The 26,050-nt window shown below is 37.7% G+C and overlaps 1 protein-coding gene across 16 annotated transcripts in view; it reads left to right on the top strand.

Annotated features, from left to right (window-relative positions):
• The window catches only part of CACNA1D (calcium voltage-gated channel subunit alpha1 D), a 171,486-nt gene that overhangs the window by 78,803 nt on the left and 66,633 nt on the right, over window positions 1–26,050 (top strand). For 12 of the 16 annotated variants that reach the window (XM_064667674.1, XM_064667683.1, XM_064667678.1 and 9 more), the window contains exons 8-14: window positions 2,074–2,177; window positions 13,168–13,337; window positions 21,862–21,949; window positions 22,655–22,681; window positions 24,503–24,663; window positions 25,241–25,466; window positions 25,611–25,818. In XM_064667674.1, coding sequence (XP_064523744.1) covers window positions 2,074–2,177; window positions 13,168–13,337; window positions 21,862–21,949; window positions 22,655–22,681; window positions 24,503–24,663; window positions 25,241–25,466; window positions 25,611–25,818 — 984 coding nt within the window. Of the gene's footprint in view, window positions 1–1,488; window positions 1,593–2,073; window positions 2,178–13,167; window positions 13,338–21,861; window positions 21,950–22,654; window positions 22,682–24,502; window positions 24,664–25,240; window positions 25,467–25,610; window positions 25,819–26,050 lie in introns of all 16 variants that reach the window. The other 4 variants (XM_064667687.1, XM_064667686.1, XM_064667682.1 and 1 more) reach the window with 1 other exon arrangement.

The raw sequence follows: 26,050 nt of genomic DNA, 5'->3' as shown, positions 1-26,050 counted from the left end.
AAGTTACTTTTCAGTACCTCAGTTCAGTTGCAAAAGCATTTTAGAAGACAATACGCAGATTATTTTAAAAGATGCGAGAAAAAGCTGTGTAACGTAATCTTCCTTGGTTACTTAGGAAGTTTGTTTACTTTGGTAAGTATAAACTGGTATTAATACAAATCACCACTGAGGGAAAGTGCTTATAGGCCTTAACTTGCAAAACTTAATGTGTGTGCTTATATAGGGCCACCCTGCAGAAACTGAGATTATGATACATTTTTAAAAGACAGAGGAAAAAATAAAATAATTTTGGAAAACACTTGTTCTCATGTTTGATAGGTCTGTTCCAACAGAGATGTTAAGGACAGGAGTTTAACTTGATCAGCCATAGAGCTCAAAACCTGATCACAAATTTCCGATACAACAAACACAACAAAAAGCATTCACAGAAGTGAAAACAGATCTGCAAAAAGGTTGTTCTACAACACCATGTCTAATTTTTGTCTGCTGAATTTTCATGGCTAAAAAACAGCTTAAGAAGAATCTAATGGAAACTTGTCAGTATAAACAAAAAAGCCACAATAATTCCTTTTCAAGAAGAGACATTTCCAAGAAGTTTCACATCAGAATTATTTTTGTTACTTAGCAAAATGTCTTTTTGCACCTGAATGCTACACACAAAACCAGATTTCCCTCTTTTAAAACACCTGTTTTTCTGAATAGGCCTTTTTAGATCTCCATCGGTGTATTTCTTCAGTCATCCTTTGATAGGTATAATGATCTGACCAAGAACAGAAAGTGGAAGAGTTCTTTATAGAAAATATGTGAGTCTCTAGAGACTGTATTTAAAGCTCAGTTGCTTCAACCTCACTTTAAAAAAAATTAATTAGCAACAACTTTTTAAAGTTTATTCAGCCTTGATATAATTTATGTTCAAAAGTGTGTCTGGAGTGTTTCCATTATGTTTCTAAAATTTTACACAAGTTTGTTCTCATTTATTTATTTTTTTAATTAATTTAAAATATCTGGCAGCATCCGACTGGTATTTCAGGAGAAATTGGAATTCCTTGTTACAGAAAAAGTGATACTTCCTGTACTGTTGAGATACATATTGCTGTTTATTTTCTCAAATGATCATTCATGTCGATAGGATATATAGGAACTAAAAATCCTAATATTTCAATGTACTTTGTGATCATCATTTTAATTGGAGATCTGAAATTTATTTCATGTTCTCAGTGTTAAAGAACAGAACTGTTGTAATGCCCCATTTATGTTTGATATTATTTCTGATCAGAATACTAGGTTCAGTCACCATTTTGTTTTAGGGTATTGTATTAGAAACGCAAAGAAAACATGGCCAGTGCCACCTTTTCACATTTGTTCTTTCATTACTGAAGGAATGCATAGAATGTTATCTAACCTGAATGATCAAATTCTCCTTTTCTGTGACTCTTCATTGCTGTTAATATAGTGATCTACTCTATAAGATCATCTTATTTCTTGCAGATGAATGATGCTATGGGATTTGAATTGCCATGGGTGTATTTTGTCAGTCTCGTCATCTTTGGGTCATTTTTCGTACTAAATCTTGTTCTTGGTGTATTGAGCGGGTAAGCATACACCTTTTTCATCATGAAGGCAGAGTCCTGAATTCAGTTGCCATGAACACACAGGTTATCTCGTACAGGTGAGACTTCAGCTGTGATGACATCTTTTAATAAACCTCTATTTTTTCCTCCTCTGATTAGAAACAGAAAAAGTTGTCTCTGGTTGTCATATAAATAACACGCAAACACCAAAATCAGAGTTTAGACCTATCAATATATATTCATGTCCAGCCTTGTGGCAAAGTTATAAAAAGGACTAATAATTCTCATACACTTACTTAAATGTTATTTCAATTAATCTTCTAAGGCATCACATAGACAAAAAAATTTGGGTAAGTAAATTTAAACAGTTGTTCATTCATTTTTTTTAAGAACTGGATAAGCCATAAACTTTGTGTTGAACCTACGTGATCTGGCAGCTGCAAAAAGGACTCTGCTGTTTAATAAATGACTGAATCATAACTTATTTCCTTACGTTTTACAGGTAAATGATGCAATAGGATGTGAATGGCCATGGATCTATTTTGTTAGTCTTATCATCCTTGGCTCATTTTTCGTACTTAACCTGGTTCTTGGTGTACTTAGTGGGTAAGCAGTTGAGTTAACATTGTGTATGCTACTGCTACTTGTAAGATGGCCTCTGCATTTACTCAAGCTTCTCAGCAAATGGCTTTTTTGCATGCACTTGAGATTCTAATGTCATCCTACTGGTGTTTGCTCTTTGGACTGAACTGTGTGATTCTACTGCCTGTATCTGTCTTGACATCACGTTCACCATGCTTGCTAAAAGTACTCATTAAATGAGGCACTAATCTCCTTATTCTATAATATTCCTGCAGGGAAGAACATTTTGCACACAGAGATGGGTGGTGCACCTGTACAAATATTCTGCCCTGTGGTTATATACAAGTGTTTTTTTCTGAAAGACCAACTTTTGCTTTTGTTCAAATAGTCATAAAACAATTGAAGTGTTGTTTATGTTTACCAGTCACGTATTTTGCACAAAATTTTGCAAAGCGTTTTTAATGGGTGCTTCAGGATCTGTCTTACAGGAAGAGTGTGGCTGTGTTACCCTGACACAAAGTGTTTGGTGCTTCCTGCCTTGCTGAGCTGTGAACTGCTGTGACAACCTGCACCAGGAGGCTGATATATTTATCAATAATCAAGTATCAATTTAGTGCAGTTGTCAGTGGGAGGTTGTCACAGCTTTTTCTTGGTTTGTGAACTCCATGCTCCAGCCAAGAATTGAAGTCATATCAGCTGTAGCTGTATAATGTGCTTTAAAACTATAATTTACTGCAAGAGTTTGTCAGGTTTTCTTCCTACAAAGCCCCCTTACTTGAGGTTGCAACTCAAGTTGGTTACTAACATACTTGAGCTTGGGAAACTCCAGTTTATGGTCAAGATATTTTCTGATAAACATACCAAAGATCCTGCTAGCATTTGAATACTAAAAAGAAAATTTAATGTAGTTACATGTATTAGCTTTCATTTGGCCAGAACAGTATTGTTTGCTGTATATCTCAGACAAGCTGTGCCATCTTTGTTGACCAACAGAAGGTTTTTCTCTTGCATGGAAAGCAGCCTGACACCACAGTTACAGTGTCCTCAGGCTGCTGACTGTGTGTGCAGCCCTATTCATGTCTTTGCCACATTGTATGCTAGACTTGAAAAAAATTATAATACATTATTCCAGAAAATCAGATAAACAAAATTTCCACTTGTTGATGTAACTGCGTTACAGGAGCATTTTTATCTGATGAGTGGTTTTACAGTGTGCTTTTTAAAATCTTAAATCATTTATCCATGATAGGTTACTGTTGCACACAGGAAACTAGGGAAAGCATACTTTTACCTTACTGTCAGAATTGCTTTACAAAGCAGATATTTAAAAGCTAAAAGGTAGTGCTAAAACCACATTGCTGATTTTTTTTTTTTTAAGTTAATCTCTTCCTTCCAAGGCCTATCCTGTAAAGTCTGATTTATGCAGTCATATCAGCTTTGTTTTATCCAAGGACAAATGTGTAAGCTGTTGTAAAACTAAGGGCCTAGCTTTCAACCACAATGGACAAACAAACTAATAAATAGAAGGACAGAAAAATGAGAGTAGTTGCGGTGTAAATTATTTCTTCTTTCATGCTGTTACCTAACATTGCTGTGTGACCAGACTTTGCACTGAAGTCATTAGAGGATTAGGCTCTCACAGTTCCTTCCCTGGCCCTTAAGAAGGTCGTAAGCACCAATTAGTTTTCTTCCTGTCATGTGAAGGTGTCTGGTAACAGATAATAAATATTGCTATTTTTCCTTCCGTGACTCAGATTGTTATTGGTTTGGGAGTTTTCTGGTTTTAAAAATAAATTGTAGGGAAAGCAATGCCAGATTTGGTATTTTGTTGCATGTATTAATTCTTCTACCGAATCCATGGAAATTTAGAGAAACCCTCATGACTCTGCTTTACATTTTATTTAATACATTTAAAATACTATATAAGGCTTGCGACATTATGATATGTATGATATTTGTTGGAATATGGAGTTGCTCTTTAGCTGCTGTTCCAATACTGGGAAAGAGGTGTCCCCATGTTCTTGGGTTCCTTTCTGCAGACAAGAAATGACCCCTGATTTCTGGGTATTGTGTGACCCATGGAGCAGTAATGCTCTTCAGAGCCCTTGCTGACTTGCCTTTGGTTTCCAGTGAGCAGAAATGGCAATGTCCAGTGTGATGCGAACCCCCCTTAAATTCATCCAGTCATTAATTGCTAAATTTATTTTTCTGCCATAGCGTCATCCCCCTTCAGGGTCACTTGAGTGCTCAGGGTGTTTGATGAGTTGTATCAATCCATGTTTGCCCTGAATACATGAAAGAGCCCTCCTAAAACTCCCTGCTTTTGTTTTCTATCAGAAGAAAATTACACTAGTGAGCTGAGACACGTGATACATAAATATCACCAAGGATTGACACCAAAAGCAGAAGGAGAAAGGAAAAGGGAGTATTCCTAAAAGATACTGATCATACCAAACTGATGTTGAGTACATAAGTGAAGAAAATGTCTTGGTGTACTTGTTTAAAACTCTGACAAACAAGGGCCAGTGTGGAATACTGTGACTGATTTATTTTGTTTGCTATATGACATTTGTATATAAATAATAAATATTTTTCACATCTTTTCTATTTAGACCTAATAATCTAAATTTTATTGATAGAACTGATGTACTAGTAAAAATCCAGTGGATATTTTTGTATTCCTTAGTAGACAGGAAATACTTTTCATTCTGAGCCAAGCATTGAATATGTAACACGTGCATTTTTTGTTTTTTATTTAAGAGTTATCAGCTTTTACATTTTATGCTCTTCAAATCATAGCATGAAACTTGGTTTATGATAAATCAAGAGATAAACTTAAATTTCACTAAACTGATCAAATGTCAAGAATGCAAAAATTATGCCAACTTACTTGAAAAGCATGGCTTTGCATACAGATTTTGAAAGTGGAATCTGAATGCCTTTTCTGTATGAAAGTGTTACTTCCTGTAATATCAGGTTATGCTGTGTACATTTAAATTTGTCTGCTGTTTTGATCTGTTTGTGGGTTTAAAATATTCAGTCATTCTCTTTGCACTCCTTTGTTACCCTGTGACCATCTGCCCCTTTGTATTTCTGTAATGCCTCTTGTGCACTGCATGTTTGATGTATTTAGATACTGTACAAGTGGATGAGAATGATGATTTGGCAGATCTTTTGTTTTTACATCTAGCTGTTTCTGAAGGTGAGTATTTCCTGGTGATCCGTGTCAGTCTTGCCTGCTGAAGGTGACATTCTTAAAAATAGAGTTCATATTTCTAATAGCAGAAGTGTAAATTAATAGAAGCAATGTGTGTGTGGAATCTGCATGTGGGAAATATTGTAATTTCTGCATGGAAGCTGACTGTGGAGATTTTATCCTAAACATTCCCTTGAATAACAAGGATGGAGAGAATTCATAGGCTTAAGTTAATTAATCTTTTTCAAAATACTCAAATTTTTACTCTGTATCAGACACTAGAAGTATTCACATTAGTCTAAAAGTGAATTCTCAATTGAAAAGCTATTTCAGTTTTTAAGGCTTGACAGGAAAATCCATTCTTGAAAAAGACTCCAGGTCAGGTTTTAGAATTGGCTCCAGTTCCAGTTCAGGCTCTAGTTCCATATCAAAAATTAGAGCCAGCTTTAAAAAATACACCAGAAATGGTTCCAGCTCTAGCAGTGACCTGTAAAAATTGCCCTAGAGGCAGTTCTAGAGATGCTCTCCAGAATTAGGATTTAGATTCAGCTCTCCTAAATGTCTCTATAAATTGCTCCAGAAAGGACCATGGGAAAAGAATACAGAACATGCTCTAAATCCATCTCCAGTAAATGGCTGGACAACTGAACCTAGATCCAGCTCTGGAAAAGACCTCAGGAAATGGACCTAGTCTCACTCTAGGAAAGGGCATTAAAATTGGCATAAGATGTATTTTTTGAAAGTGTTCTAGAAATGGCTCTAGACCCAACTAGAGATGTGGTTCTCTAGGAAAGGGTTGGTGATGACTCTTGGTCCAGCTTCAGCAGGGGCCCTGGAGAAGGCTGTAGCTCTGGCCTGAGAGCAGATTTGACAAACAGCTTAACCCTAAGGATATTAGAAAAATTGGCTGTAGATCCAGCTCCAGAAATATACCTGGAAATGTATTTGTAATTGTGGTTCAAAACATTTGCATGCCGATAATTTCTTTCATCACTGTGAATTTGTTAGGAATCTGTCTGGACACCTGGAACAGTCAGATCTTTCACAATTCTTTCAATATTTGGAAATAGAGAGCAAAGTGCTTGCAGCTCTTGAAAGCTGCTATAGATGTATTCAGATATTTTCATTACCTTTGGCTGGTCTGCATTTTGTTCGTTCCCATTACAAATATACAGGTGTTCATGCCTCTGAATAATTGTTTTAGCTCCTAGAAATTGCAGGGTGATCATGATACGATCACACTCTATTTTGGTTGCTTTGTCTTTTGATCCAGTATCAGGGGGTAGGTTCAGTCTGTAAGAGACACCAGTGCACCCTTTTTCCTTTTGTAAAATTTCTTCTGGTTATGGTATAAGGAGTAGGCATTGCATCTTTGGGGCAACTTCACGCTTGATGGAATGGCACAGAAATTGCTGCTGAGGGGCTGCCCAGTGATTCCAGCTCTGTGAAGGGTGGTGAACTCCTTCAGGAGCCTACTTTTCATGGAGCTTTGATTACACACAGTGTGACAGGCATAAACTGGACCTATGTTGTCTGAAGGCATGAAATACTAGAACAGAAACTGGAAGCTGAGGACAGGCCTTCTCCAAATATTCTAGGATTAAAAAGACCAGAGCATATCATGGCAACTGGTGCAAGAGACAGTGAGCTGAAATTGAAAGTTAAGTTAGAAATTATAGGGTTAGAAAGTTAACTAAAGATAAACCTTAAAAAATGAAGAGAATTGAGCGCTAGTCACCCATCCTGAAAGTACCTTTAAAAGCGCGTTAAAAGTTAAGATAAACATGCCAGTAATTCAGTGTGCATTAAACTGTTTTGCTATGAACAGAGGAAATACTAGATTATAAAACTTCATAACTTATTTATCAAGAGGCATGGCTTTTAATGATGCATGATAATCTATTCCTGAAGATAGTCCTTATCATTAGGGGATGGTTTCTGCTGACGGCATTTTCTGCTCAGGGCATTAGTATTTCTTTGGGTAGCCATGGGAACAAATAAGACCTTTCAAACACACTTTAATAAATCTTTAAGTTGAATCTATTGCCTTGCAAAAGGGCACCAGAACATAAGCTTTGACATGTCCTTATATCCTCCTACATGTAGTCTTGCAGGTTACTAAGAGAATGTTAATTTTTTCAATTTCTTTCTCCCAGTAATATTTGCGATGTATGTACATAATGATGCTAAAAGCTAAGGGTATGTACTCATCCACACTAATCTCACAGCAATATCTCTCAATTAATGTCATATAAAATATGTTGGCACAGATAAGTTCATACACCTAAGGACTGTTGTCTACAGTATAGATGGAAAAAATTGTAGAAAAAGACATTTGAATAATGATGCACCAAATAGAAAACGGCACTGAACTGTCATCCACAGCCTCTCAGCAAAAGGGAAATGAACTGGTTTTGACAATGTTCCTTTTCACAGCAACAGGAAGGCCTAGTGAAAAAAAAAAAATTATTGGTGAAAATTTAACTCCTTCCCATAGATAAACAGGATATACATTCAAAACAAGAGAGAGTCTCTGGCTGTAGATCTCAACATTTTATGAGCCAAAGTAGGCTCTTTTAGTTGTTGTGTGGCTACTAAAAGTAAAACTCAAACACAAATATATACAAAAAAAGGGAATGTTATTCTTGATTGATCAATTGAATATACTAATAGTAATAAATCAGCAGATTCTTTCATCTAAATACAGTAATTACTGATGGACTGCTTTAGACAGAAGCAACTACGGTCAGTGGGAGTAGTTCGTACTCTTGAATAAGAACTTGGAGGGAACTGATTTTATTTCAGTCCTGTCTGAACTGACCACACCAAGGCTTCTTAGAGATTAGTTTTGTGAGTCCTGACAGGTAACAAACCACATCAGCTTCAGAAATGGTTGACAAGGGTCCATCCCAGTGGTGGGATGATGGTGGGATATGGTCCCGTGCTTGGTACTGCCCCTTCTTTTTCTAAGAATTCCAGGATGTCCTGAGCCAAACAGTCTTGACTCAGGACAGGAGGAGCACATCTTAATGTGCAGATTTAATAACAGTCTGAAACATCAGGTCTTGGTTTTGTTGCTGTATCAAATGGTTCCCTATGTTGCTGTTCCCACCCGTGATCCTGTAGCATTGGTGTGCGCTCTGGCACAGGAAGGCTGTACAGGCCCTCTGCTACACAGAGGTGGTGCTGGAGCCATTGAATATATGTTTTGTCAACTGCTAATGAGCTACATAGAAACAACTATGGTAGGTAATACCAGTTTGCATTTTCCCATCAAGAATCCAATGCTCCTTGCTCAAGGAAAATTCCTTTTTGCGCTACGGAAGTAATTTTAGTGTTCAGCCTCTGAGGTGTTTTGGTCCCACCCCCCCAAAAGTAGGGGTAACAATGATGTATACAAATCTCCTGTAATTAAAGATGTGATGTTACTTAACCTTTATGTCTCTCCACATCTGTTACACTTTACACCCAGCTGTGAGCTGTTGTCCATTCTTAGCTGCACACTTAAAGCAGTTTTAGTTCTCTGATTTGATTCTGCTAATTTTTTGGTTGGTATGGTTACCACCGTGTGAAACCTCTCCTGTGAGTCTGGTCCCCAACACTGTACTCCTGTGAGTACATTTTTATTATTATGTGACTATTCCCTGCGAATAAATGAGGCTCTGGATGTCTGGGTGACAGTTCTACATAGAGAATTAGCATAACACTTTCTACATCCCAGACCCCGTGTGCAGCAAGTTCCACACTGCAGGAGATTAATTATGTCTGTCACTGCATTTGCAGTGACACAAAAGGGCAGTAATATGGCTAAAGAAGAATTTGTGTTCTGGTTTATGGTTTGACATCAAAAGCAACTGTTTATTTCCCATCATCGATGCCTAATGATGCACAGGAGATAAAACAACACTCCTGGGGTTGCACAGGCCCCCTTAGGAAATGTGTCTGGTCCTTAGCATGGGGAAACTTTGAGCTGGTAGGAGGCCAGAATACGTGTGTTTGCAGTTATTATGTCTGTGAATTGCAGAGAGAAGGGAGAGTACACCAAATAGTCAATTTAAATAAATTCTTGTCTTAAGATCTTTGGTTAATATGGCCCTGCCTGAAATTTCAGGTGTGTGAACCAGAGAGCTGTGACTGAGTCCCAGCAGGTTCTCCCTGCTGCCACTTCCACCTTGTTGCATCGAGCCATTTCCAACTGATGCATATCAGCAGGAGTTATTTCACTCTGTTGAAGGAAGAATAATCTGGCATGATTGCCCCAGACTACTGAAGCATGAACTCAAGCCCTGCATTTTATATGCTTCTGCCTCAACAACCATTGATGATGATGGTGTTGTGCCTAAACAGAGATGAGATCATCTTTCTGCAAGGACAGAATGAATTTTTGGGCAATAGAAATAAAACCTGCATTTTAGGTAGTAGGTTAGGTATCACTAGAAGTAAATGAGATTATGTAAACGAGTCTTGGTAAAATGCTTTATTTTGCAAGTTATGTATCTATTCTGCTGCAGATGAAGCACCCCCCTGCCCAATATACACTTTGAAATGTCAGATCCAGGTCGTTTTACCAAACCAGAATGAAATGCGTATTTTCAAGTTAGCTCTCTTAGCACAGGCATTTGTGAAACCAAATATTTACAGAGCTTAAGTCCACTTACTGCAATTAATGTGCAATTTCCTAAGCCTGTCAGCTTCAGAGGCTTCTGCTTGGAGTGCTGGGTTGATGACCGGGAGGCCACTTGAGGCCATCAGTCCAACCATGTCAGTAATATGTTGCCTACAGAGCCAAAAGCTTTTTCTTTCTTCCCTGGATCCAGGCTGTGCATTCCACAGCCATGAAATGCTGCACAAGCAGCTGTCTTATTCTTCCTTGCAGGAGAGCAACCAATGTCTGTCTGTCTTTATCTAAATATTCAAATATCTTTTTGTATAAATGTTTTTGTCAGAAGTTTTAAAGAGCCAACATCTTTCTCTCGTCACCCCATCATTTTTTTCAAATAACTTGTTTCTTGGGGAAAAAAAGATGCTTTTGTTTTGGTAATAGGAAAGTCATTACTTTCCAATTCCATTAAATTTTGCTTTCTTATTCATGGCATTTGACTAAAAGGAGCATGTACATATGTACCTGAGAGATGCCACTTCATTGTGGCTGTGGTAGAAAAAAATACCTTAGAGCCAGATTCCTCCTTCTCCTGAAGAAAATGCAGTCTTCTCAGGTGCTATACTTCCTTACAAACAGTCAGGATTTAAAAAAGTTTTTGAATATCATGGAAATAAGCACCCTTGCGTCTCCCCCTACTGATAACTTGCTGCAGCATTTAACAAGTCAGTGTCTGACTTCTGTGCTGTATTAAAGGGAAAGGTCAGAGTTAGCTGTGTATATAAAAAACTGTGTTTAGTTCTCTGCATGAAGCTATTTTAATGTAGAGTCAGAGTTAAAAGGTGGCTCAGCCATGGGTAAAGTGCAGTTCAAACTATCAGCCTTGCCAGCTGATTCATTTAAAAATTATTTCTTTCACTCCTCTATATAATAACAGCAACTTTCATTTTACTGTACCCTCACATGTCACATATTCTTTGAATTAATGAGAAACACCCAAAAGACTTAACTGAAAAAGATATGAATACTTAGTAAAAGCTAGCAATGCTTGTTAGCTGTGATTTCATATTATGCCATGATAGTTCTTTTTTCAAAGGCTCTGTGGGAAGAGAGGCACGAGTGTGTTGCCTCAGTTGGGTGTAAATGACGGTCTCTAATGCTCTAAACCCAGCATTCCATAAACCAAATAGTTTCTTACTGGCTTGTGAAATTATTATTTTTTTTTTTTAAAGCAATTATCCTTCAGAGAGATCTTTGGGGCCCTCTCTCTTTCACAAGCATTTTTGTGACAAGATGGCCTTTTGCAGGACCTTGTCCTTGGATGGTAGATGAAGGGTAGCAAATGCAAAGCAAGCACTGGCATTCTTCAGCTTCATTACAGTGCCATCAGATGGAACAGGATGATCTCCACGTGCCAAAATGAAATTTTGTTAAGTCCTCAGCTGTAAAAGGTGTAGTGCCTGCCTCTTAGCTTTTGCAATAGAAAGCTGTGTAGCTTCTGCAACAGAACATTAAAAAAAAAAGGCAACTTCTGCATTGTAAAGGGCTTAACTCTTAAATTAACTGATGTCTTCTAAACACTAAATTTATGCTCCAACATGTTTGAAGACAAAACAATAAAAATAAATAAAAACCCTGGTGAGATTATGTCTTTGCAATTCTGAATAAATAATCTATATCACCGAACTGAAATGCCTTCTTAAAGTATTTTGCAGTCTTAAACTAATTTTCTAGTATTTTCCACTAGAAAAGGGATTTTATTGAGTACTTTAATAAATTTCCTCTTTAAAGGTGTATTAATTAGGGACTATTTTCTAGTGAAATTTCCCAATAAATAAAGGAGTTGCAAATTCATAGCAAATGAAATTGCTGTAGCCATTTTTTAAATTTAATTTGAGCACTGCTGTAAGATTAACATGGACAGGTAGTGGTAGGACAAGGAGTAATGGCTTTAAACTGAACAAGGTCAGGGTTAGATTAGATATTAGAAAGAAATTCTTCCTTTTGAGGGGGTGAGGTCCTGGCACAGGTTGCCCAGAGAACTTGTGGCTGCCCCTTCCCTGGAACTGTCCAAGGCCACGTTAGGTGGGGCTTTGAGCAACCTGGTCTAGTGGAAGATGTCCCTGTCCATGGCAGGGGCTTGGAACCAGATGATGTTTAAGGTCCTTTCCAACCCAAACCATTCTGTGATGAACATATTAGTTGGAACAAACCTGATTTTAAATATTGAATTGGTACATATTTACAGTACAGTTCAAAAGATGCTTGCCTACCCTTAATTCTGTGTGCTGATACTCAGATAAATTGGAACGTGTTTGATCCTTCTAGTGAAGGGAGTAATGTGTTTGGAGTTGTGGATCACACCAAATGTTGTAATAATGTCAGCAGATGAGATATTGTGGTGGAAGAATATACTTGGTAATGGTTTTGAGTTATGTATCATTGAGAGAATCATAGATTTATAGGGTAATTCAGGTTGGAAGGGACCTCAGCAGGCCATTTTATCCAATTTCCTTCTCATAACTTTGTTATATTAATCCATGATAATTTAGGGATTAAGCCAAAACACAGACTAAACTAGACAGACAGTCCAACGCATTGTTTTGAGACTGGGGCAACGAGATAGAGGACAAAAGGATGCATTTCTGATCTGAGAGCAGAATTCTAGGTTCTGTTACAGAGAGAAAAGGCAGAACATCCGTATCTCAAACAGCACAGGTGTCTGTCCATGCTGCAGTTAAGAGAGAGCACAATAGTGGAATTCTGGAACGCTGTATGTATGGGCATGGGCAATGAACTGTGGCTGGAAGAGGAAAGATTTTAGAACTGGCTGCCAGAATTTCATTTTCATTGAAACTAATACTCAACATTGATATTATTTTGTTACTGCAAGTTAATTACTGTTTGTAGATAAAAGCAATTTTAAAATCTATATAGAAGAACACAGAATTAAATGGAGGAATGGACCCTTTCCCTGTGGGAAGTGTTAGGAGTACCACTTAATTTTCAATTAAGTCAGAAAATCTCTGAAAGTTGTGATATAACATGGTAGGGATTTGCCATGACTTCTTTGCACCTCTACCTTGTTTTCAAAGCAGCTCTTTAATCTGCAGTGTATTTTCTGTGTCACTGTGTTACTCTGCAATGTCAAGACCTAGATCAATGCCTGAGAGTTTGTCAGTCAATGCTTTTTTTCCTGCTTTATCCGAATTTGATAGGGAATTTTCCAAAGAAAGAGAAAAAGCCAAGGCCCGAGGGGACTTTCAGAAGCTACGTGAAAAACAGCAGCTCGAAGAAGATCTGAAGGGGTATTTGGACTGGATAACGCAGGCAGAAGACATTGACCCTGAGAATGATGAAGAGGCTGATGAGGAAGGCAAGAGGAACAGTACGTATTCCTTCCTCTACTCCTTCTGTGGGGACAGTTTGGCTGACACGCTGGGGTGAATGTGGCCAGTCTGATGTGGCTTTCTCGTTTCAGTTTGCAGAAGTTTTGGGTAGCAGAGCAATTGTCTGTTGGTACAGTGATGCTGAGTCATGGAACATAATTTGGAATCTCACAACTAACCAGAGCTCTGGGATGTCCATGCATAAATCATTGTCTGCACTTAGTCACCTCTGAGACTTTTAAACTTAGCTTTATTTGAGCTCTGTAAAGAGTTAGTGCATGGAAGCTACGTGCCTCTAGGTATCACTGCAAATCCTTACTCAGGAGGAGTGTGTGTAGGTACATGCATGGAAATAATAATAATATAAAGAGCTTAAAAATATGGCCAAAGCTACAGCCAAGAAATAACCTTGTACTAATAGTGAGGATTTTATTTTTGTTTTGAAGTAGGAAAATGAGATTCTGGATCTTTCTTTTTGATATTCAAGAAAACCATATAAAATCTTTTTTACTACATGTCTTAACTGAGTGTGAAATAAATGGAGTCTTGTGGGATTTTCATTAGACACTGAGAAATATCACTTACTTACAGTGTATTTGTTTGACATAGTGTGTTATGGGACAAGTAATTTATGCTGTAGTGACCTTCTTGTGCTTCTGACCTGAGTCCTAAGGTAGAGGAATGAGTTTCATGATATTGCAACAACTGTAAAAGTTATACTTGATTTCTGTATAGCAGAAAATTCTGGTAAGAGCAGTATTTTAGTGTCATAATTTAGCAGAGGTTATTTTAGCCTCTTTGCTATGTTTGCAGAAAAGGATTTAAAATTTTCGTGAGAACACAGTTTCAGAATGTGTTTTATGATTTAATACTAAACCCAAGATTAAAGTCCAAATTTCAATACGTATACTAAGTAGCACCTTGTTATTAATGTTGTACTCTGGAAAGTTATGGTATTTGTTTATTTAGATACCATTAAGTAGTTTTAAGGAAATGCTTCTACAAGCTGTTTGTCAAAGACAACTCAGAATATTATTTTCTCTGTTGAAATAATACATCATTACCCCTATTTTTCTTCTAGTGCTGCTAATTTATTATGAACTGTTCTTTTAAACCACAGTACTTTTCAGATGTAGTAAATAACAAAAATAGTGTGGTTTGATATTGAGTTAGCTGTTTTTAAACTTATCTCTGCATTGCATATAGTTAAGTTTTTTAAAATCTTTGCTTTTGAATTTCAGATTTTTATTAGTCCTTTAGTTCACAATAAAAGCAGAGTATGGACCTGTGCTGCTGACTGGAAGGAAATAATCATTTTATGAGAGGCTGGAAGGAAACTGTGGGTTGATGTTGATGCCAGCATCACCCGGAAAGAAATAATTTATGTCTATATGAAAATCTGTTGCACAAACAGAATTTTTATCTAGAACAGAGCAAAAAAATCCAGAGTTCACTATACTTAATTATTGCTTCTAACACTGTGTGGAAGGGATACATAAACTGTGGGTTTGGGGCCCATTATCAAGTCCTAAGACTGAGAAGTAAAAGGTGGTGCATTCTGTGGAGTAAATACATTTTGTACCAGGCTGCTGTGCAGAGCTGTAGGTGGTACAGAATTGTAGGTGATGCCAAATTTTCACAGAGTGTTGGACAACCACACTGTCAGCTCTGCTGCCAATGGACTTGGTTTACAGATGAAATCCCTGGAACTTTTTGCATCCTGTTCAAATTGGGGGTTTGTTAATAGGCTGTAAAAACCCCCTTTGCTCCAGCATTCCTTAAACCTGGCTTCTAGGTCATATAGATAAAAAAATACTTGTTTGCATAGTTGATTCAGTTTGAAAGAGCTTTTAAGTCTAAACTTTTAACTTGGGCATAATTTTAGGCTAAGTTAAGGGTTGCAGGAAGCTTGCAAAGTAAAAATAGAAGGGAAGTAATTAAAAGAACTTTAAGAGAAATGTCAGGAATTTTGTTTCAGGCGTGCATATATGTTTTGAGTGGAAATTTCCAGTGGATAGGCAATCTCCTAGCATTCCTGGGTTTGTGCACATGAGCTTAAAAATGTGGCTTGGAATTTAATTTTTAATATCAGCTGCAATGGGCTGTAAAGGAGGAAGAGTTGCTGAGTTGCTCCACCTCCTTGCATTCAAGGCATGAATAGTAAGCTTAGGAAATAAATTTAGTCCGAATAAACTGGTGATGGTTTCTTTTGAGTTATCTTTGAAGTATAAGGTAGAGCTGAGTCCCAAGGTAGTCAGAATCATAATTTTCGGGCTTCTAGGCAACTGTATTCCCATTTGAATATCTAAACCTCTGGGTGATCAAGATAACTGCTGATTTATGGTGATAGAAGATCACCATAGTGCAACTTCGATGGTGTGGAAGAGCTCTGGGCTTAGGATACAGAAGAACTCTGTGGCAGGAAAAGGTAGAGATTTCAAAGGCTGTTAAGTCAGTGATTAATAGTTTCTCACACTTTAAAATTGTAGTTGGGGTTCTTGCAACCCCCCAGCATTTTAAAATTTCTAACCAGGGAAGGCATTAAGTCATTTATTTATTAACCCTATGTGTTTTTCCATTTCTGTTACTGATAGTGGGCAGGTGTTCAGTGCTGTTGAATAAAAGAATACTTTTTAACTATTAGAATTTTAAATATGTCTTTAGTAAAAGTTGGAAGTCTTTGTTATGAACTAATAGCTGGTTACCCTGAAGTCAATGAAAAAGCTTCCATTGCCTTCAGAGCACTGCAAATTCAGCTCAAAATGCGAAAATCCGTGCGAGGAGAGGGATTTAGCTGTGATTAGTTACGCTGCCGGTGATTTCAGTTTGTTTTGCCTAACCTTGCCTGTGTTGTGTGTACGGACACGTTTTTGTTTTTTTGCGTTGCGACTGCTGCCACCTCCCGTGTCACTGCTGGGATTACATGTGCTTACCCAGGGGTTACACTGGCCGACTTAATGGAAGACAAGAAGAAAAGCAGACTTAGCTGCTTTGGCCGTTCTTCCAATAAACATGGTAAAACGTGTTCTGATTTGCAGTTGAACTTTCTTTTGTGCCAATGCTGCATTGGATGCGTTAGCTTTTGGGAGCACATATTGGATGCATTTTCTATAACCAAGGCTATCCATCTGTAGCATGTGACCCCTCGTGCATGCAGTCCTTCCTGCTGGTTGAAGTGCATGTCTGAAATGAGGTGCTGCTCTACCTCCCTGAAGCAGAGTGTTTTATCCATTCAGATTTCCTCTGAAATGTCTTTGTCTGTGACTTTCTTGTTGAAGCATAGGTTTTCTTCTTCAGAAGTCAGGTAAACGAGATAAAAAAAGTATTTTAAATTTAGGTACAAAGAAATTAATACAAATATTTGACAAGCTTTATAATGGATCATGGTATAAGCTTAGGAATAGTATGATGACAGTATTTACAAATTATTTTTAATACTTACAGTGTAGAATCTCACAAAACCTAACAAGCTTTTACTGTATCTCCTCTTGTTATTGATGGTTTTGTTTCTGTACTTTCTGGTCTATTCAGTTTTTCCCCACCCACACTGGAGCTGGACAGGGACTTTAGAGTATGATAGTTATTTTCAAATCTGCACTCTTTTAGTGAGGGCAAACGTGTTGTTTTGCCATAATCACAGTTGCAGTAGTTGAGAGGTCTACTTTTAATCCTGTCTGCAACAGTTATTTGAATAACTGGCTTCCTTGCTGTCCTAAGAATCACTATTGTAGTCCAGACTGGGGCTGAAAAATCTGATCCAGTTACTTTAGAGATTGCAGAATGTTGTCAGAAATTGCTAGGACCCAATGGACTCATTTTGTGCAAACTCATTTTGTGAGTCTGCTTGAAGTTATTTGTGTGATCATTACAGATATTGTCTAATAGCTTGCACAGCTTTACAGCCTGAAATAGTTTTTCCATAAAAGTTCCTGAAAGGTGGTTGCAGTTTTACTTTCGATATGTGTTTCAACACAGCCTTTAAACGAGGAGGTTCAGGTTCTGATGGCTCTCATAAAGCAGCCTGGAACTGGCTGTAAACTTGCTGTTGTTGGCTGGCAGCCCCTGCTGTCTCGCTACTCCCACCTGACCTTGCTGGTCCAAAGCATCGCCAAGCACATGTGCACTGACTTGGTTTCTTCTGCCTTGCAGGGCAGGTAGAACTTTTGTGAGTAGGGGTTTTCTGAAGTACAAGTCAATGGCCTAAGTTTATTTTTTTTCTGTGTTAGTGACACTTTTACATTGATCCGAGTAGCTCACACTTAAACTGACACTGCATTAGAAATACTACCCTAAATATTTTTCTTTGTTTTACCTCTCCCAAGCACCATGTCTGTGGAGTGTGCAGCATTCCCAAGGTTCATAGTGTCATCCTTCAGGCTGCAAGTGGTTGGTTCAGTGATGCTACTGTAATCACTGATTGTTTTGCTCTCCTCCCACTGCTACGCAGTCATTCAACCTTACATTGCTTTTCCATGGGCTACTTATAGAAAGTGAGAGCCTACAAGAATGATTGTTGATTATATCAACATTAAATCTACATGAAGACAGATATCTTGCCATACTGTCATGTAGAACATATTCCAAGCAGACTCTCCTTAAAATGGATTTATGCCGAGGAGCTTCACGGTCAGAATAGATAGCACCACTTCTTTATGATGTGTTTTCTGGGCATACAGCAGAGTTAGGAAAATTTGAGGCAAATTTGCAATGATAATATTGCCAATTTGGGGATTTTTTTTTAAATCCCGTTTTTCTATTTGACTACCTCAAAGATTTGGTATAAAGGATTCAGAAAATTCATGTCCTAATTTGAGAAAGAATTAAGAGAATTTTGGAACTCAAGAAATTGGTTGGCTGTTGCTAGCAGACAGAATATCACTTTTTTTGCAGGTTGATTTAAAATTTTGCTGGTATAATACCTTTTAAAATAATTCCAAGATTCTCTGCAGTAACCAATGCTGATGAGCTGTGCAGGTCACTCCACATCAGCACATGTAACCAGAAGGCTGCCCAAGGTGCACCAGAGTGAAAATGAGATCAGCCTATGGATCAAAAAATGCACAGTGGAAGTTGAAAGAGGTTAAAATACTGATTATATACATTCTAGAGGGAAACATTTCTAACAATAATACTTGACACCACAATTCAGTAGTTCAGGTAATTCTGGATTCTGAAGCGATGCAAATTGTGATGAAAATTGTCATATTGCAGGATTATGTAATTTATTTCTTGTAACTTCTGCTGGCTAGGACACATCACTGCTGATGGACACATCACTGCTGATGGACACTGGCTTGCTCTTTGCTGTGCATTAGTTATGTTACATCCTGGAGTGAAGTTTGAAATTCCTGCTCCAAAGTCTGAAAACTCTTTAGAGTAAATGGAGAACATAATAGATTGTTTTTCTCATGTTATATTTTTATCTACAGAAATAAAATGTAGTAGTTGAAGTATTTGACCTGTTTTCTATATACTCAGGAAAGTATTAAGCTGCATGCTGTATGGGTTGCTTATATTGCCTAATGCAAGCACTCTTTTGTTTGGAGTGAGTTAGCTTAATTGAAGAGATTATTAGATCTAGAAATCTACATAATCTTTCCAGAAGAATGCCAGTGAAATAAGGGCAAAAGGTGAATAAAGAATAAATTTGGTCTCTTCCTTTGAACACTGGGCTGCCAGTTTAAAGATCTCAAAGCTGACCATGCTGAGCTCACAGTCTTTCCAAACTTCAGTGTGCTGTATTTGCCTGATGAACACCACCTGCCCTTAAGAAGCTGTGGTCATTAAATTGGGTCTTTTGGAGGCTTGGCAGGTTGCTTGCATTAACAGATTGGATGTGGACATGCAGTGCTGCTGCTCTTTTCTTCTGGCTCAAGATCTAATGGCATTGCTGGAGCTGGACTTCCACACGGTGCCTTTCTCAGTACTCCCGTCGAGTGTTAATTTTGACATATAAATTACAGTATAATCACAGCTGAGTTTCTAATGGGAACTGAACTGTCTGTCATTCTTTTTTCCCTCTTCTGTTTGTAACACAGCACCTGCAAGTCACTTAAGAGCTAGAGCAACAGCCATGTTGTGTCTGAAAGAGAGAATAACATTCTGACTGTATTTAATAATTAGCAGAACTGACGTTCACTTCAATAGAGACAAAGATTTTTTTCCTTTGTACTTTGTTTTTCTTCATGCAGTCCTGTTCAAAAAGGCCTGGTATTATTGTGGACTACCATATCAAGTCTGGGTAAACTTGAATTAAAATGCTGAATAATTTTAAAAATAATGACAAATGTAGTTTTGGTGACACTGAGTGACACTTTATGAAGAACCGGATTCTAGGTACTGCTTTTAGGTGAGGGACGGGTTGATAAATTTGAAATACAGGTGTGAGACACATTGTACATAAGTAATAATTGCAAAAGTGTGCCTAGCTCTGTTTTCCTGGCAGCTCTTAGTAACAATGTATGAAACAAGACTTCTGCACTCATATTTTGCAGTTGCCCATCACAAGTGCTGAAATATGGGATCAGGTGACTATAATGTTTTGTTTCCTAACAGCATGCATGTCACTCAGGACAAGGCAAACAGTTCAGTTCTTTACCACACCAGGAAACCCCTTGGATTTATTGCAGAAGATCCCCCTGGCATTTTGAAATAAAAATTCTTAGTTCTGAAGACCTGAGGCTATATTTGAAATAGTGTTGTGATTTTTTTTTTCTCCAACCCTTTGAAATTTTAATAGTTGAATTTGGATATCAAGGATTTTTTTCATTAGTTTTGAAGTCTGTAAGCTGTGGAGTTCACACAGGACTAGCAATATTCGTTTTTTAAAACTTAAGCATGATATTAGAATTGAGGCACTTGCAGGTGCTAACCAGGGACTTTCCATGCATAAAGCAATTACAGTAATATTTTAAAAGACTCATCAAAACAGAAGAACCTTGTGAAAGAAGGTGTTGCTGTGCTTATTGCCTGAAGTGCTTTGTTTATTCAAACACCTGCATGGATGTTTTGGATCTTTCTTTGTTATGCCACTCTCTCTAACTTTTCATATAACAGTGACTTACATTTATGGGGACAGATTCTCAGCTGTTGCAAACGGTAGCTGAGCATCTGGCCTGCATAGACCTGTCAGTCTCTCAGCTGGGATGGAACTGATGGGCATGGAAAGCAAACCAGGACTTACCATTCCATGTCAGTGTTGAGGCAATATAGAGAGACTTACTGACAGTTCTCATTCTGTACCTGGTGTGTTGACAAATTGGAAAATTCAGGACCTGATTCTTAATTCTCACTTATATTATGAAGTGTGTAATTAAACCTGCTTTAAACCTGCTTTAGGCTACCAAAATAGTGAGACCTCCCTATCAGAAGTAGGCAGTGTATCCCTTCTGCCTTCGGTACTCTCAGTGCACAAACACTGGCTTTTAAACCCTTCCCAACAAAACAAAACAAAATAAACCAAACAAGCAAATCATCAAAACAGTGGAAGGTACACACCACAATACCTTTAGAATGCTCTGGTTTTCTTCTGTTCTTGCTGTCCTACAGTAATTTCAGGGCATCTTCCGCCTCTCTTATTTTTTCCTACTTTATGTGGTATTTGTACTGTATAGACCAGCAGCATTAATTTTACACTTTTCCTGTTCCTGAGTTCTTTCTTTCATTCTTTGCTTGCAATGCAGGCATGTTCTCCCCTGGGAAGTACTGAGAACTTCAGCTGTTCATCATTTCCTAACACCTTTTGACATAAGGTGTCCTCCCTTTATGTTTCACTTGATTTGAAGATAAATGATAATGATCCATCTTCAAATGAGTTTTGTCTAAAAATCATTAGCTACAGTTGCTAACTGCTCAGTAATGATCCACTATATGTACAGTAATTCACTGTGTAACAAATGCCATCATCCCCTTTTTAATTAGTATTAATTCTCATCATCATTTGCAGTACCCACCCTGCCATTCCCAGTGCTCCTTCCTGCTGCTCACACAGTATTTGCAGGCACATTTATTTTCTATCTTCTTGCCTCGACAATTCGCGATGTCAGGAAAAGCACAGAGTGGTCAGTATGACCAGAGTGTGATAGTTCCTGCTTTCAGAAGTTGGATAATATTTCCTGGAATTACCAATCATGTTAACAACTCTTCAGCTGATAAGCACCTCCAAAGTGTTAGCAGAATGCTTCTCAAAATGACAGGTCACAAAATCTAGCTCACGATTATTTCTTTACAAGGGATAGCACTCTTTGTTACAAACCTCCTCTACTTTGTATTCTGTAGTGCATTGTCAACAGTTATGTTGAGTCATTGAAAAGAAACAGAGAAGCCACCACGCTCTGGAGTTTTGTGTGCTTTTCCTCTAAGAGGACTGATGAAGTGTCTGGCTTCATCTGCTACTCCTCAGCTCTTCCAAGCTCTCATTAGAGGAACAAAAGGTGGAGGTATTGTTGCCATAGGACAGGAGATGGTGATGTGTGTAAAGCCTTGGCTGGTGATGAGTCTAAAGCAGTGCCTGTCTCCCCACAGCAAGCATGCCCACCAGCGAAACCGAGTCGGTGAACACGGAGAACGTGAGCGGAGAGGGGGAGAGCCCCCCTTGCTGTGGGAGCTTATGGTGAGTACGGGCACGGGTTTCAAGTGCCCACCCTGACCAACTCAACATTTAAAAGAATCATTCTTTCCCCATCGTTTATTTAGCCCAAACTGCTTTGAAATAGTCAAGCTTTGTATGACACTTCAGGGGTTTTTTTTGCCTTTCAGTAGGTTTAGACCAATTATTACAGTATTAAAGTGCTCCTAAAATTCTCAAGGTAGGAAGATATAAAGCAATTCAACTCAACTTGCAATGAAGTTGTGTTTTCCTAAGAGCTTTTATAAAATATAATTATTGTCCAGAGTGATAAGAACAGAAGTTCCTGATTACATGGAAGAAGGAATGTTTTCTGTTAAATTGTGCATGACCTGGAGAATACCTATTTTTTTCCAACAATAACTGAATGTATGGGAATTATTTCTATATCCTGTGGTGTTCACTGTTTGTTTGCTCAGATTTTTGTGACTTCCAAGCTTGTTTATTCAAGGTTTATTTACTTAGTTTTAAAGGAGATTTCCTTTCTTTCACTTAAAAAATTTGTAAAGCTTCAGGATTGGTATTGCAGAAAAAAATAAACAACAGGCAATAGACTTTTAGCATTCATGATGCATTTTGTTAAAATCTTGTTTTATATATATGTCATTCCAATGCAAAATTCTAAAGAAAACGAATTTGTGTTAATTACTCTTTCTACATTCTTAAAAATGTATTTTCCTTTTCTTCTAGTCAAACCATCTCAAAATCCAAGTTCAGGTCAGTATTTTCCTCTCATAATCGCTTTTTTCCTTGTGACTGTTCACACATCATAATGATCTCACTAAAAATACTCTTTATTTACTGTAGTTTTAATTTTACTATGTGAAAGTTCTTCCTAACAGTTACTAGCAAACACAAAAGTAAAGTATCCCAGGAACACTTTTGGAAATCAAACTCCCTCATTTGCTTTGCTGATATTTGCAGCTTTCTTTTCACTTACAAGGAGCATTTGGGAATGTGAGCTTCTATTTTTCAAGTATGTTTGCGGAAGGAAAGTGTTATAAGCAAAATTAATAATTAATAGGCCTGATACTGCAGACACTGGATGTGCCAGTACAAACCCAGTAGGATTCTTTATTTTGATTTTATTTTCCCATCTTATAGGACATATATTTAGTAATTAGAAAGGATAATTTCAAACACAGAAGAGATAGCTCTTTCTGTTTAAAAAGGTTAGGTTACTCCATGAAGGAACAACAACGAAAAGCTCTGTGATTTAAGGTAAGTAATCAAGTGGTTGACTTAGTGAATCATGAAGGGCAAAGACACTCCTGCAGTTGCAGACAACCCACAGGGTAAATATTTTTTGCATAAAATCATCAGTGAGGGTCAGTCAAGAAGATATGGCAACATCTGGCACCAGCAGTTTAGGCAATATCTGGAGTAGTTCCAGTTTCTTAACTCTGATAAAACTGATTTTGGTGTTGGATGCAGAGCAAGTAATTTGTTGGTAACAGCAGTGTGTTCTCCTTGCATTGGCTTCAGAAAGCCTGGAGGTGCACAGTTTGAGTCTGCTTTTGACTCCTACAAGTAGAGATATCCCAACAGTATGATTCTTGTCTCATTGACTTCAATCATAGGAGGTTCTGTAAGTGTGAAAAAAAAGTCTGTTTAACCTACCCAGGGAATGAGCCATCCTGATGATGGCCGTGGACATAGCCCTTATAGCAGGGATTGGCAAGATAAGAATGTTCTTGAATACCATGTTGATTTAGGTCAGGACAGGATATTTTTCCTTTATATGGTTAGAATACTGCAAAGGCTTGAAACATCTTTGTACTGATTTCTGGAACCAGTATTAATTTCCATTACTTCAAGTACAAATTTAAGGTGCATAAGGGACACTCGGTTAATGCCTGCATACAGTTCCCAGAAGTGAAGCAGAGATATCTAGTTTTATGAGTACAAAGATACACCCTCATACCTAGGTACAGCCTTTAATTGTACTTTATTATCAGTCTTATTTACTTCACAAACATTTGCTCACTGACACAATTTCAGGGCACATCAGTAGATATCTCAAGGATTTGGTGAATAAGATTTGTAATGTTACACAGTAGATTTCTAAAAGGTGACCTTAACATTCCTACCTTGCTTAATCCTGCCAGAATTCTGTCTGTGGTTTAACTCAAAGCCTGCATTTTCAGACTAAATTTAATTTGAATTCTGAGTTGATTCATTGGCTTTTCTTTATTGCTATTAAGTGTATGGGGCCTTGGAAAGACAGATCTATCTTGTTACTCAATGGAATGTTGAATGCAGCTTAATCTAATTATGTCACAGGCAATTAGAGTCTGCAAAAGTTGTGGTTTACATTTAGAAATCTATAAAGAAATCTAAAAAAGGAATAACACATTAGCAGTCCCTAATCTGCAGCTGGTAATAATTTACACAACTATTGAAATACTGTACATGTATCTATGAAAATGTACTTGCTCACACATATGTACTTGCACTGTTTCTACACAGAAGAGGCCCTCCTTAAGTTTATATGCATTTTCTATATGATAATAAATTTGTTTTTATTTGAACTTGCAGTCGACGCTGGCGTCGCTGGAACCGATTTAATAGAAGAAAATGTAGAGCTGCAGTAAAATCTGTCACATTTTATTGGCTTGTTATTGTCTTGGTCTTTCTGAACACATTAACTATCTCCTCAGAGCATTACAATCAACCCGACTGGCTGACCCAGATCCAAGGTACAACCAAAAATTGTTTGTCCTGGTTTTGAGTGTAGATACTTGCATTTATCAGTGGCTACTTTTGTACTTCGTCGTTCTGTTGTTTGCTGTCCTGAGGGATATTCAGCCCAGCCAAAGGGAGATACAAGAAATGACTGAATGTCTTTGATTTCCACAGCTGTAACACAGCTCAGTGGTAGCCAGCACAGACCTGACAGTACTAAATTGTAAATACCTGTACTTTTAGCATGAAACCAGGCCTGAAAGATGAGGAAGGAAATGGTACCTGGCACAGCAGAACATGCTGTGGGCTGGCTGCTTACGTTACAGTGTGGACTAAAGCTGTGAGTTGAGGAACTGTGAACTGCACAACAGATTGGAAAGATGAATAGTTTATAGGTGGCAGGAAGCTTTACATCCTTGTGTAACTTTTGCCACTGAGACGTAAATTACAGTCCAACATGAAAAAAACAATACTTTCTTCTTAAGCAAAAAGCTGAAAACTAGTGTTGAAAGCATAGTTATAATATGTTAAAATGAAAATGGAATCTATGAGGCAATTCAGAATCTTTCTTTTTTTAATATTTTGTTCCAGATATCGCAAATAAAGTTCTTCTGGCTTTATTCACCTGTGAAATGTTAGTAAAGATGTACAGCTTGGGCCTGCAGGCTTATTTTGTTTCTCTCTTTAACCGCTTTGATTGCTTCGTTGTTTGTGGTGGCATTGTTGAAACCATTTTGGTGGAGTTGGAAATTATGTCACCCCTTGGAATTTCAGTGTTTCGCTGTGTTCGTCTCCTGCGTATTTTTAAAGTAACAAGGTAAGATTATCTAATACTGCTAATTCTAAGGATAGCTGAAGAGTGATCAGCAATTCTTTTGTAATACTTCATCATGCACTGCTCTTTTACTGTTTTGTTTGAGGTTTTTTTGGTGTGTGTTAACACACGCATTTTAATTTATAGGCACTGGGCATCCCTGAGCAACTTGGTAGCATCCTTGTTAAACTCAATGAAGTCCATTGCTTCACTGTTGCTTCTGCTTTTCCTCTTCATCATAATCTTCTCGTTGCTTGGAATGCAGCTGTTTGGAGGCAAATTTAATTTTGATGAAACTCAAACAAAACGGAGCACCTTCGATAATTTTCCACAAGCTCTTTTAACTGTATTCCAGGTAACTTTCTTTCATCCCGTATGAAACATTTTACCTTTGATCAACAAAACTGTTTAGGTGATCATGTTGCCTGAGAGTAAAATCACGAATACTGTTTATTCAGTTTACTTTAAGTAGCATTCTGCTCATTAAATTCAGTACTCTGGTAACTCAGCACCATTTGTACCATTTGTTTCATATCTTATTTGATCTATCTATGCAACATAGCTGTCATGTTACTTCACAAAATGAG

This window comes from Pseudopipra pipra, chromosome 11 (genome assembly GCF_036250125.1).
Source record: "Pseudopipra pipra isolate bDixPip1 chromosome 11, bDixPip1.hap1, whole genome shotgun sequence".
Taxonomy (NCBI): domain Eukaryota; kingdom Metazoa; phylum Chordata; class Aves; order Passeriformes; family Pipridae; genus Pseudopipra; species Pseudopipra pipra.
Note: the sequence above shows the minus strand (reverse complement) of the source record. Positions and strands in the feature narration are given on the sequence as shown.